Genomic DNA, 12,074 nt, shown 5'->3' on the forward strand with positions numbered 1-12,074 from the left:
TGGTGAATTCAGCCACATGGGCGTAGAATATCCGTTTGATTGACAGCGTCACAGCAACCAAATTACTACAAGTTCCAACTGTATCAGTTCATGAAAGCAAACGGAAACGACGACCAGAAATGTACGTGTGTCAATGACGACCCCAAGTGGTATATGAGCTTACTTACACCCTAAACAACAAACAATGGAGGTTTTTCTTTCATGATTAAAATTTGCTCTTAGTCTACAAGAGTAACATTTGACCAAATACAGCAAAAACTGTAGATTAAATATTCACCAGACACAATTTTAAACTTGGGAAAGTTTAATATATAGATTACAATGATAAATTTGTCTGTGTGAGATATGAAAACAGTAGTGACATGTACAGTATGAATCCAATGTGTGTTTTTAAGGGTCAACGTTCACAATAAAGCCAGCCAAGCACATACACAAAATGAATTTTACAATTTCTTCAGTGTTTGATTATGATTCGAAACTAGGCATGGTTCACTCGGTCTATTGCAACATAGTAACCTATCTTATCATCCAAACAGTGCCAGCCGATCGGTCCGATCTCACAGTCTGCGCAGATGAGATACTTGATCCTCCCGACATCATTGGTGAAGCCCACGTTTTCAAAATCAAACATGTCCCCCACTAACCAGTGGGCAGTCAGTGTGTCCCTGTCCACTGAGCCCTCCGTGGCGCTGAGGCTGCTCTTTTTACGCATGGATGGTAGGATGAGCTGAAATGAAAATGAAAAATACAGCCTCAATCAACACATGATGATCCTTGAAACTTAATAGAGCATTATGGGAAATGCACAGATTTGTGAAAATGTAGCAATGACTTCGCAAAATGACTAATGACAGAGACATTTTTTCTTACGTGGAGAGGGTTCTCACTGCCTTCACTTTCGTCCTTCCTAAGTGAAAACCAAGCTCTGCTGACTTGGCCACTGAAGACCTTTTCATGTATCTAAGGATTGAGATGTTAGCTGTGTTGCGCCATTGTGTTCTCTACCTACGACCGCTATTTCACCCAAATTTTACCGAGCTCTTTCCACTCAATAACAAAGTTCCCTCAGAGTTGTTCAACGTCATAAATAAGGACAGATGGCCTTAAGTGATGCTTTGACTATAGTGTGATTGTTAGGTTCTTATTTGAGGACTACAAGCTGAAGTGTGAGAAGCTTTTGTCGAAGAGCTCAGAGTTCCCGACCCAGCTTCATCCCATAAATACTAAACACTTGTGACTGTCAAGATGCACCATAATGGGTCACTACTGAAGTCAGTGATGTGATTTATTTAAGACATTTTTTTTTTTTTTTAAATGCCAGATGTCTTTCATGACACAACCCATCCATTTTTTTTTTATTTTTTATCCATGCTCAGGATGATGTGCCATGGTTGGGAATAACCACCATCAGTGCAGCTGATAACTATCAAATACACATAAATTTCAAGTCCTCCGGCTATAATGACATTAAGACTTACTTCGGAAAATTCTTAAACTCTCTTCGTTACAACATTTGTACAACTCCAACTGTAAAGAAGTAAATCAGAACACAGTTTGAAATGTCTTTGTGTCATGCTGTTGGTATTCTCTCCGCTTTTCTGCAAGAATTACATAATTTTAAAATGGTCTAACTGCAAAAGCAACATTTCTTTCACGACTATTTCCCCCTATACAAATATCGATATAAATGGTCATTTTATCATTGTCAGAACAATAACTCAAATGGTGGCATAAGACATTACACGGTTTTCTAAACGGGACTCCTATATACAGCTCTTGTTTTAAAGTTTTAAAGTGCTTTATAAATAGTTGAGTAATTTTGTAGGTTGGTACAGTTTACATGTTTTTCAGAAATTATTATTTTTTTCCACGACATTTTATACTTCTCTGTTACCCAGTTATTCCGAATAGGATGTCTGTTTTATAAATATAAGTACTTGGACAACTAACTAACTAAATAAATAAATGCAAACACCTTACTATATATTATTGTCGTGTTAATTCTTCTGTTTCCCATCCATGATGATCCATCCATGCATTTTCTATCCTCATTAGAGCCATGGTTGAAATCTATATCCCAGCTGATTTTGTGCAAGATCCATAGGATGCTTACCAGTTAGTTGCAGATCACATATATTGTATACAAGCAATGATTCAGCCTTTTTGGAGTCACCGGTTAACCTTAAATGCATGTGGGAGAACTGGGAAAAAAACAATGCAATCATGGGAGAATATACAAACTCCACACAGGAAGGCCCAGAGATGAAATTTTAACCACGACTACCCTCAGAACTGTGAGGTAAATGTGGTAAACACCAAGTCACTGTGCTGGTTCCTGTCATCAACTTAGCAAAATGTTTTTTTGTTTTTTTTTTATCTTAATGTGCCAGTCCGTCCATCCATCCATCCATCCATCCATCCATCCATTTTCTTAACCGCTTGCTTCTCACAAGGGTCATGGGGGTGCTGGAGCCTATCCCAGCTGGCTTCGGGCTGTAGGCGGGGTACACCCTGAACTGGTTGCCAGCCAATCACAGGGCAATGTGCCAATCTGTTTCCTAAATGTAAGTGCAAACAAAAGTGAATGATTGATGTAACTGCTTCAGACATATAGGCTAATGTGGTGTGCTTAAACTCCAAAGGCTGGTCCTAAAGCATGTAACGCAAAAGTATACCAGGTTACCTCTTTCTCTGCGAATACAGCCATTCCCGGGGAGAGCACCTTGGATCCGCATCGTTGGCATAGAACAGATTTGCTGTTCTTCCCGTCCTCGGAAACCAGGTCGGACCGGTCAACGCCGTCATTGTTCTGTGCATTGTGGTCCATCTCAAGGTCTAAATCTAACTCGGACAAGAACAGTTCACATGACAACTTGACAAGAACATTCATTTGCACCATACATACACTGAACTCGCACAAATGAAGTCGGGAGATTTATTTAGTCCTCCTGCACTACTCACAATACGCTACATTGTTATTGGTTTAAAGTTTAAACTTTAAACCAAATTAAAGCAATAGTGAGGCGTGGTAGTATACATTCTGGAGTTAAAGATGACGGAAACAACTGGAAGCAATGACTAGCGTTCTGATCATTTACGAACCTGAATGTTTTAATTTTAATGTTTACATCCTCTAAAACATGAGCACTTACAATAACAATAACGATACAAAACAATAGAACGCACCACTGTTTTTAAACCAATTCCGGTGTAACTTTGAATTCGTTCCCTCGAATTACACAGCGTATGCTAACTGTATGACCAAGTAATAATACAAAAGTGCATCATCCTCAAAATATTCTTTAAGATATACAATTAATACGTACCGAAGTAAATTACCGAGGACGTCGTGAAGAATCGACAGATTGACCTAAAGCAAGCAATGCATTCTGGCTGGTCTTGGGCTCTACGGTCCACTCACTAAACGGGCTCGATGAGAAAAAACTTCGATTCGTTGTCATTTCCGGGAACGCTGTAGTGAGTTCAGCACAAGATCGATACCCGCATCCAACAAGTTTTTTCATTTATTATAGATTTTAAAAAATGTATCATATAGAGATTTACTTATAAAACAAAATATATTCAAATAATTGGATTCCATATGCAAGTACTTAGTGGACACAATACAAAACAGCACAAAAGCAGGACACCCCTTTTTATATGTGGAAAAAAATACAGTATTTTCCCCCAAGATTACGATTAATAAATAGTCCTGTCTACATTTCAATGAAATGTATGATTTCTCACTTTCTACATAGGACATAACACATAGTAAAGCATAAATATGGCTAACAAAAAAAAAAAAAAACGAAACACATACACACACACACACACCATCGCAAATCGGAGTACGCTAATCGGAGTACGTTTTTAAACCTCTGTTCATTCTTCACAATTTCCCGACAGAAAAGAAAGATCCAAGACGAACGTAAAAGACTAAACTTGTACATTTCTTGAGCGTCCAGAAGTGGGTTAGCTCAAATTGCGATAGGATTGGTCCAACAAATGAGGTCGTGCGCTGAATGGCTGATTTTTTGGTCTAACTTTAGCTCACATCGCGATGTGATTGGACCTACAGATGATGTCGTTCGCTGATTGGCTACTTGGACTTTCTTTTGCTCACAGCGCGTCGTGAATGGATTAGGTTACTCTTTTTGTATTTCAGCTTCACAGTGTATGAAGGGGGATTAGCTCAGATGGGAGAGCGCTCGCTTAGCATGCGAGAGGTAGCGGGATCGATACCCGCATCCTCCAAGTTTTTAATTTATTATAGATTTAAAAACTTATATAACAAAATATAATGAAATAATTGGATTCCGTATGCAAGTATTTAGTCGACACAATACAAAAGCAGGACACCCCTTTACATGTGGAAAAAAAATTTATTACAGTATTTTCCCCCAAGATTACGATTAATAAATAGTCATGTCTACATTTCAATGAAATGTATGATTTCTCACTTTCTACACAGGACATAACACATAGTCAAGAATACATATTTTTAGTCTGTAATAAAGCTTGAATAAGTTGATCTAGAAAAAGTAGTCTTAAACAGCAGTTGATACAACCTGTCCATGGGGTTGTAGTTTAATGATTTGATTGTATATGGCAAGGAAATCAAGATGAGTCTACATCTGGAAATCATTGCGGATCCCTTGACTTTTCGTATAGGCCATTTTATTTAAAACATTTCCATTGGCCTAAGGCACAGGAATACTAAAGTTTTGTACCAATCACACGTAACATTTTAAACCCCATCTGTTAATTAATTAAAAGTCTTGAATTGAAGAATACACAGGAGGTGCATTTGCTATTCACACCTCAGATTGCATCTGATCTCTAACACAAAAGGAAGCTCGCAACTGACAAAAACAAAACTTGGCCCTTCCAGATCTGTACATTGTGCGTAGCCTGGGACCTAAGTCTACACATTACGAAAGGATGTATTGCCTGGAAAATAATGGCAGGGAACTTCTTGACATTTACATATTTTCAGTCTTTTCGCACAAAATGTTTTCGCTGACGTGAAACAAGTTGGTTTGGGGGCCTTTTCTCAGCTAAAGGAATGTATAAAATGGAAAAAAACAAAACTTACAAAATTAAAATAATATAGGAAATGGCATAATGTACACTTTTCGGTTCAAATGTCAGGCAAATCTAATATTCAATATCACTATGCATGAAAATCTGAACAAATGAGAGCACTAAAACAGTGTTTCTTTCAAGACTTTAACGAGATTTTGGTGCATTATCTTATCTTTTAGAGTCTTAACACTCTTTGTGGTAGTACTGCACACCACATTTCAACCAACAGTTGAACAATAATTGTTAGCATAGTTGATATCTGGCCACATCCTTACACAGTAACATTTCATATTCATACAAATGCATGGACACCCCTTCGTATCTACATTGACCTGGATTGTTCTGCATTTCAAATATTTCGACTGTACATTCATCCTCAAGCCTGGACAGACACAAAGTGGGAGAGAAATGATTGGTTTACAATGTGTTCCCACTGCTACAGCACTTTTTTTTTTTTTTTTTTTTTTTTTTTTTTTTTTTTTTTTTTTAAATAATACTCTTCTGACCCTTTGCCACTGATAAGACACAGGCCAACAGGTTAGTGACCATCAACTTGAGGGAGGTACGGCTTTCATGAGACTCATCTTACTTTAGATGCAAATTTCAAGTTTCATTATTGACAAAGTAGTGACGGTTGACCACTCCCCTCAGGCGCTCGTTGGCTAGTTAATGCTACTTTATTGGAGCAAAAAGAAGCCATAGCAGAAATAAAACAAAACCCACAAAAGCCCCTCACACCATGTGAGCAAATGAGAAATAAAGTAACGAACAATAAGTGACGCCCAGCAGCATTTGTACTGTGTTTTTGTGTGTGCATGTGGCGTTTGCGGGGGCTATTAAGAAAACAAGTCACAGTTAGGCCTCTCAGAGTAGAGTGTCATCTGTGCATCCTCCCTCCAGGCCGTAGCGGAACGCCTGCAGGTTAGAAACGCCGTAGAAATGGATGGATGCTGCCGCCACGACCAGAACATGAAAAATTTGATGGGAGTGGAACTGGAAGGAGGGAGAAATGGGGCGAAAATATAATTTTGCTCTCACCTGAAAAGGTCCGTTCACCGATTTGCAATTTAACACCACATAGCTGCATCACAGAATTGTAAATTATTGAAGATGCTGGAATCGTGTTTCAGGGTTGAATTGTTACGATTGTTTCCCTTATCATGTTTTCCAGTCTTATAACCCAATTAACTTAAATATTACGTTCCCCATTAAAATGAACTGAAATGCCATTCATCTGTTCCAGCTCTCCCAAAAGAGCCTACATTTTTTGTTACAAGTTTTTAAGAACGAAAATAGCGCCGCATTATAAAATATTACAGGTGCAACAATTATTCAATTTATGACATCGATTATCAGATTAATTGATAATTATTTTGATAAATGACCAATTATTTTGAGACTTTATTTAATCATTAGCTGTATTCCTATAAATATAAATACAAAAAAAACAAATAATGTTTGAATTCAAAATAAAAAATGAATACAATGTAGGAATATAAACTGGTTTTATTAAGTGTAATTTAGCTGAAAGTCCCACACATACACGCATTGCAGTATTCTTTTGTTCATGTGTCCCTTTACGGGGCGTGGCTTAGTGACGACTAAAAAATAAATAAATAAATAAATATTGCTACCATGTGGCATTATGCTAATGCTAGCATATCGTCGCTGCTATGTGTGTGTGATTTTTTTTTAAACATTTTTATGTATTTGGGATGTGCCTGCATTCAGTTTCATTACAAAAACATATAAATGTATAAGGGGGAAAAAAAAAGAAAAAGAGAAAAAAAATGGACATGAGTTATGTGGTTTGTTATTAATACACAAAGTGTTAGTTTAATGTTTAGTTTGAATTAACTGTAATTTGGAGTGCCAATAAACACCTTCAAGCTTCTTCTTATTTTTTTTTTTTGAAGACTTGTTAAACATGCTCAACTGGTTCTTATGAATTGAGCAGAACTGAATTCGCCGCCACCATACTGTACTCATATCTCAAATTTTAGCTTACAAGTCAAAGTAAAAAGACAAACAAAACAATGGGTCTTATCTCAAAAAACGTTTTTTCAAGTGCACCACTGTATTGTGGGGACAAAAAATGTAAATACTTACCCATATGTCACACTTGCCAGGAAAATAGCGTTCAGGGATCCTGGCTGCATACAGACCAGCACCAGTGATATACATGGCCCCCATCAGGTAGAACCAACCCATCTGGCCAACGGTGGTGGCCTTAACGAAGCCCTCCTCAATGGTGAAGTGCATGGTGGGAACAATGCCGCTAAGTCCCAGACCCATAAACACGCCTAAGACAGGCCAAAATCGCAATTCAATTCACTGCAACCTTGTAAATACACACTGGACACTTCACTTGGAAGACAACTTTAGAAATTAGGAACAACGTAATTATTTCTGCACCAAATTGCGTGATGCTATCACCTGCTCTTGTGGGTCTGTGTCGAGGTGTGGAGAATCGGTCCCATTGGGCCACTACAATGGCGGCGATGCCAAGTACACAAACAATGGTGAGGTAGATAAGTCGCGGCTGAGGAGAACAATAGAAGGAGTAGTACAGCCAGGGCACGAAGGAACCCATGATGAGGAGCGCGATGCCTGAGTAGTCAAGCCTGAAGGGACAGATCAAAGATTAATTAGATCCCTTTTCAATACACAAGCTGTGCACTAATTCTGCCTCTAACAGATATGAATCAGCTTTGACAATATGTTTATTATTGTGCTTGTTGATTGCAGTGCCGTGGAGTTCAGTCATCTTTTCCATGGTCGTAGCACAGTTGGTGGTGCATACAGATTCAATATTTTCAATCTTATTTTTAACAAAGAACTGAAATGCGAAGAAGCTATTTATGAAATGCGCTTACTTGGAGAAGGTGCGAGACACTTTCTCGGAGTGGCAGTAGACGGTATGAAAAAGCCAGGAGAAACTGAGGCAGAGCACAGCTCCCAGGAAGAACATCCCAAACACCACTTTCTCTTGAAGCGGGGCCATGAAATGGATGTTGGGTCGCAACATGGTTAACGTGCCCAGACACAGGAATAAAATCAGCCCTGAGGGAGACCAAAGCAGTTTGGCAATGTTCTCTGTTGCTCACGTGTAAAACAAATATTTTGACAGTGTGAATGTGTATCCATGAGAAATACACTCGGAACATAAAAGGTAAGCAAGGGAAAAAAAAAAAAAAAGAGGGTATCAGGCGATTTTTATTTTTTAAATCGCAACTTCAATAGCTAACCACAATTAATCTCAAATTTTATCTGTTCTAAATGTACAATAAAATGTACATTTTTTTTCCCAAGTTTTCATAGTCATTAATACAATAATTTCATAATCCTAAAATTGAGTTAAAATTAATAAGATGTATTAGGGCTGCACAATAAATTGAAAAAAATATCGATGTCGCGATATTGCTCCATGCAAAATGCGTATCGCAAAGACATGCAATAAGTTTCGTATCGTCACCCTCTTAAAATAACTGTTGAAGTCGTTTTTTTTGCACAATTTTTTTTAGCCTGAATCATCTCCTCATGATGCAAATGGTTACATTTTTTGTGTTTCCTGAAAAAAAAAATTACTTAGGCGATTACTTTAAGAAAGCGTTGATATGGAATTTTATGCTTTTATCTGAATTTGACCAGTCAGCCACTAACTAAAATGTTGAACATTATCGAGAGGTAGTTACAATTAATTAACTAAGAATATACTGCATTTTCTTATTTTGATGCATGAATAAAATGCAATAATTTCATGAGAGAATTGAAATGTCATTTCTTTAGGTACATGTTAAATAACGCAAAAAATATTGATGTCGCTATATTCAGCAACTATATCACATGATCTTCCAATATCGTGCAGCCCTAAGATGTATTGTACTGTAAAAAAATATGAGTGCGATGGTGTTGAGGCCGTTTTTCTGCCACTAGATGGCATACATACATTTGTAAGACAGTGACAGCTGAGTACATTTTTCTTTTTTCACATTAGGAGCCATCAAATCTATAACATGAAGTAACTTGTGAAATTCTACACATTTTTAAAATTGTAAAATACAACTTGACCCCATTCTCCACAAATATATGCATTATTATAAAATTTTTTACTGCTAAATTCTGACGTGGACGTGTGTGCTGCATTGTGACTGGAATTCCCCCAGCACTGGCTTTACACAAGTACGTAAATAAGTAGTAAGGGGTGGTCATTCATCACAAGTTAAACAAAAATTTGTGGCGTTAAAGGAACTTTAAATTAACGCACTAATTTTGACACCCTTAATATCAATTAAAAAATTACACGTGATTGCATTCTGACCTAACAGATGAGTCCAAATGTTTCCGGTCTCGGTGTGAATTCGGAAGATGCTTCCAAAGCAGGCCCGGAATGAAGGCATGGGGGGGCGATGTCCATGCAGGAGGTAATCGTTGTCCTTAAGCCACTCTGGCAGGACGTGGAAGGGAATGACTCTCCAGCGCCCCTCCCAAACCTGATTTTTTTTTTTTTATAATAATAATAATAATAATTCACTAATAGATGTGCAAATTCATTAACACTGTGAGAAGTGACAAATTGTAAGGAAAGTCAAGGCAGTGCTTCTGAAATATTTTTTGCTACACATTTCTTTTTTTTTTGCCCACTATATTTAATCATAACGTTTATCATCTTTCTTCAATGATAGCTGGGAGAAATCAATCTAACACTCAGAAATCACATCCTACTGCTTTATAGTGCATTCAATTTTGACTTGAAGCACTATATAAATAAACTGACTTCACTTGACTTGAGTTTAGTAAATGTTTGTTCAGGGTGCAACTGCAAACGGAACGCCACACTTACTTTGTGTACAAACTCTTCCATCTTCTCCATGGCGTGGTGCGCCTGCAATGGTAAGGTCAGAACTTCTCCCACCTCATCATCATCATCATCCTCTTCATCCGCAAGCATAGCTGCTCCCTTTAAAGAGAGGATTATTGAAGCTGAGCAGAATAATTTTCTCATTTTGGGAAAAAAAACCTCATACCTCTGGATGGACACCATTGGAGGCCGGCGGGCGAACCCCTCCCTCCTCCAACAGCGGCCCTAACTCCATTAGTTCTACATCCGGGACATGGCAGTCCTCTGAGATCCGGCAGTCTGCATCACTTGCAGACCCGTTTCGGCCTGACATAGGGAGACTGCCTGATGACCCACTCTCAGTCCCTGTATTCTTACTTCAATGTGTACACTTTAATTTCCTCCTGAAAAAATACAGTTCAAACTTCAATGTTCTTGTGAGATATTTTACACTTCTCAGACATTGTGAGCAAACGCACACAGAGAAAACAGTTAAATGCACACAAACAAAATATACTGTGGCTAAAGTGTTTACATTTACAAATGTATTACAGCCTAGTTGTTGCAAATAAATACTATTTTTTCCAGCAATTATTTAAGTGAAAATGGGTCATTTACTACAACACATCTATGAAACAACAGAGACACTGATAGAAATGTTGCATTTTATGTAATACAATTCAGTAGTTGCCCTTAGTGTTACATGTAGTTTTGTAAAATTATAAAAACGTAAAAATGTGTCACCTAATTGTCGCCCTTTTTCTACAAAAGCAAACCAGCCACGTCTGAACAGTCCGTTGACAGTTAATTTGAGAATATAAGTTTCGGAAAAATCATCTTCCTCGACCACATTATAGCATGCGTCGTATTGAAGCAAGTGTGATGCCATGCAACGTCAACTACTATACTGTGCCGCATATTACTGTAACTCATATGGGGCCCATTAACTTATCGATATGATTCAGTAATTCAGTTTTTTGCACTGAAATGCTCAAGAACAGTATCAGAACAGCATTTCATGGTTGCCATATAAAACAGTCTAACAGCACATGTAAAATTCCAACATTGTCAACAACGCAAAACAAATTGTCGATTAATTAGGTTTACCAACCCATGACACATTTTTTTTTTAACAAGGATTGTAATTCACGATTCCGCCTGAATGTAAAAATGTGACTGAATGAGTTCGGTTCATCTTTCACAATTGCGGTTATGGGTCCAATCCGAAATGACAACAGAACGTCCAAGCTGGGAGAAGCACTGCAAACGCTGGCGGGCAGACAAACAACGGATGTGACTTAGCAAAGCGTCAGACCCAATACAGTACCGAAACAAAGCAAAACGTAAACAACAAATTGAAAACACCGACAGTTTGGTTAATTTAACGCCCTTTGACCGCTTACTCTACATGACACGGAGCAAATCGCAATTTTTGCAGGAGTAGTTCAAACAATTGTGTGATGACAGAGCGCCCATATTTCATGTCGCTAACGTTACCTTAAGCTAGCGCTGAGCTGGCAAACAGAAAGACAGTTTGGTGTTTAATTCGAGACAATTGTTAAACTCGTCAGAGACAAGCAAAATACATTTTTCCCCACCGCAATTGCACTTAAGGCACGCAGTTTAACTGACAATGTAGTCTCCAAACCGGGAAGGTGAATTATTAATCCAAAAAACAAAACACAATCCTTTCCGGAAGTTGCTGTCTCTTCCGCATAGTTAATCCATACCCTTCAAAACAAAAGTAGTAGCTCTGTGGCCATACACTTCAAAATAAAAGCGACAGTTACTATAAGGAGTGACTCAATTTCCCAGCCTTTTATGAGACAACGCATATTAGAAAAAAAACCCATACGTCACACCACAAAAGAAAATGTTACAAATGTACTACATACATAATTGAATGAATTATCCCCCCTCCTCACTTTACTCGTGTAGGCTACTTGCAGTGTGACCGCAGTTTACTAAAAAGCTAAGCTAAATTTGATCTTTCTCATAGAAACTAAACTAGTACTGTATTCTCAAAACTTTTCACATTGGTTTAGTTCTCTCCACTAGGGTATTTTCATTTTGCGCGGAGCTTTTAACCCCGTTATAACATAAAGTCAAAACTTAAAACCTTGTTTTTATGTGTCAGGAATACCAAAGT

General features: G+C 37.9%; 2 protein-coding genes and 1 non-coding gene across 5 annotated transcripts; 1 reads left to right on the forward strand and 2 right to left on the reverse strand.

Annotated features, from left to right (window-relative positions):
- Nucleotides 1-286: 286 nt before the first annotated feature.
- rabif (RAB interacting factor) lies at nt 287-3,938 on the reverse strand. Of its 2 annotated transcripts, XM_077530790.1 has the most exons (4): nt 3,835-3,938; nt 3,327-3,472; nt 2,684-2,841; nt 287-727 (listed from the first exon to the last, which is right to left on the reverse strand). In XM_077530790.1, exons 3-4 carry the CDS (start codon nt 2,825-2,827, stop codon nt 479-481), a joined length of 393 nt encoding a protein of 130 aa, XP_077386916.1. In that variant the 5' UTR covers nt 2,828-2,841; nt 3,327-3,472; nt 3,835-3,938; the 3' UTR covers nt 287-478. The 2 variants fall into 2 exon arrangements, with proteins under 2 accessions (XP_077386916.1, XP_077386914.1); XM_077530788.1 differs by having other exon boundaries at nt 3,327-3,931.
- A 243-nt stretch (nt 3,939-4,181) lies between these two features.
- On the forward strand, nt 4,182-4,254 carry trnaa-agc (transfer RNA alanine (anticodon AGC)). The gene has a single exon. It is a non-coding gene; the product is annotated as a tRNA-Ala (tRNA).
- A 108-nt stretch (nt 4,255-4,362) lies between these two features.
- On the reverse strand, nt 4,363-11,649 carry adipor1a (adiponectin receptor 1a). 2 transcript variants are annotated; one of them, XM_077530237.1, is made up of 8 exons: nt 11,524-11,649; nt 10,113-10,329; nt 9,929-10,045; nt 9,407-9,578; nt 7,962-8,148; nt 7,522-7,709; nt 7,195-7,388; nt 4,363-6,078 (listed from the first exon to the last, which is right to left on the reverse strand). In XM_077530237.1, the coding sequence occupies exons 2-8, from the start codon at nt 10,257-10,259 to the stop codon at nt 5,950-5,952; spliced, it is 1,134 nt and encodes a 377-aa protein (XP_077386363.1). In that variant the 5' UTR covers nt 10,260-10,329; nt 11,524-11,649; the 3' UTR covers nt 4,363-5,949. The 2 variants fall into 2 exon arrangements, with proteins under 2 accessions (XP_077386363.1, XP_077386362.1); XM_077530236.1 differs by having other exon boundaries at nt 11,423-11,638.
- Between the last annotated feature and the right edge of the window lie 425 nt (nt 11,650-12,074).

This window comes from Festucalex cinctus, chromosome 8 (genome assembly GCF_051991245.1).
Source record: "Festucalex cinctus isolate MCC-2025b chromosome 8, RoL_Fcin_1.0, whole genome shotgun sequence".
In the NCBI taxonomy this organism is placed as follows: domain Eukaryota; kingdom Metazoa; phylum Chordata; class Actinopteri; order Syngnathiformes; family Syngnathidae; genus Festucalex; species Festucalex cinctus.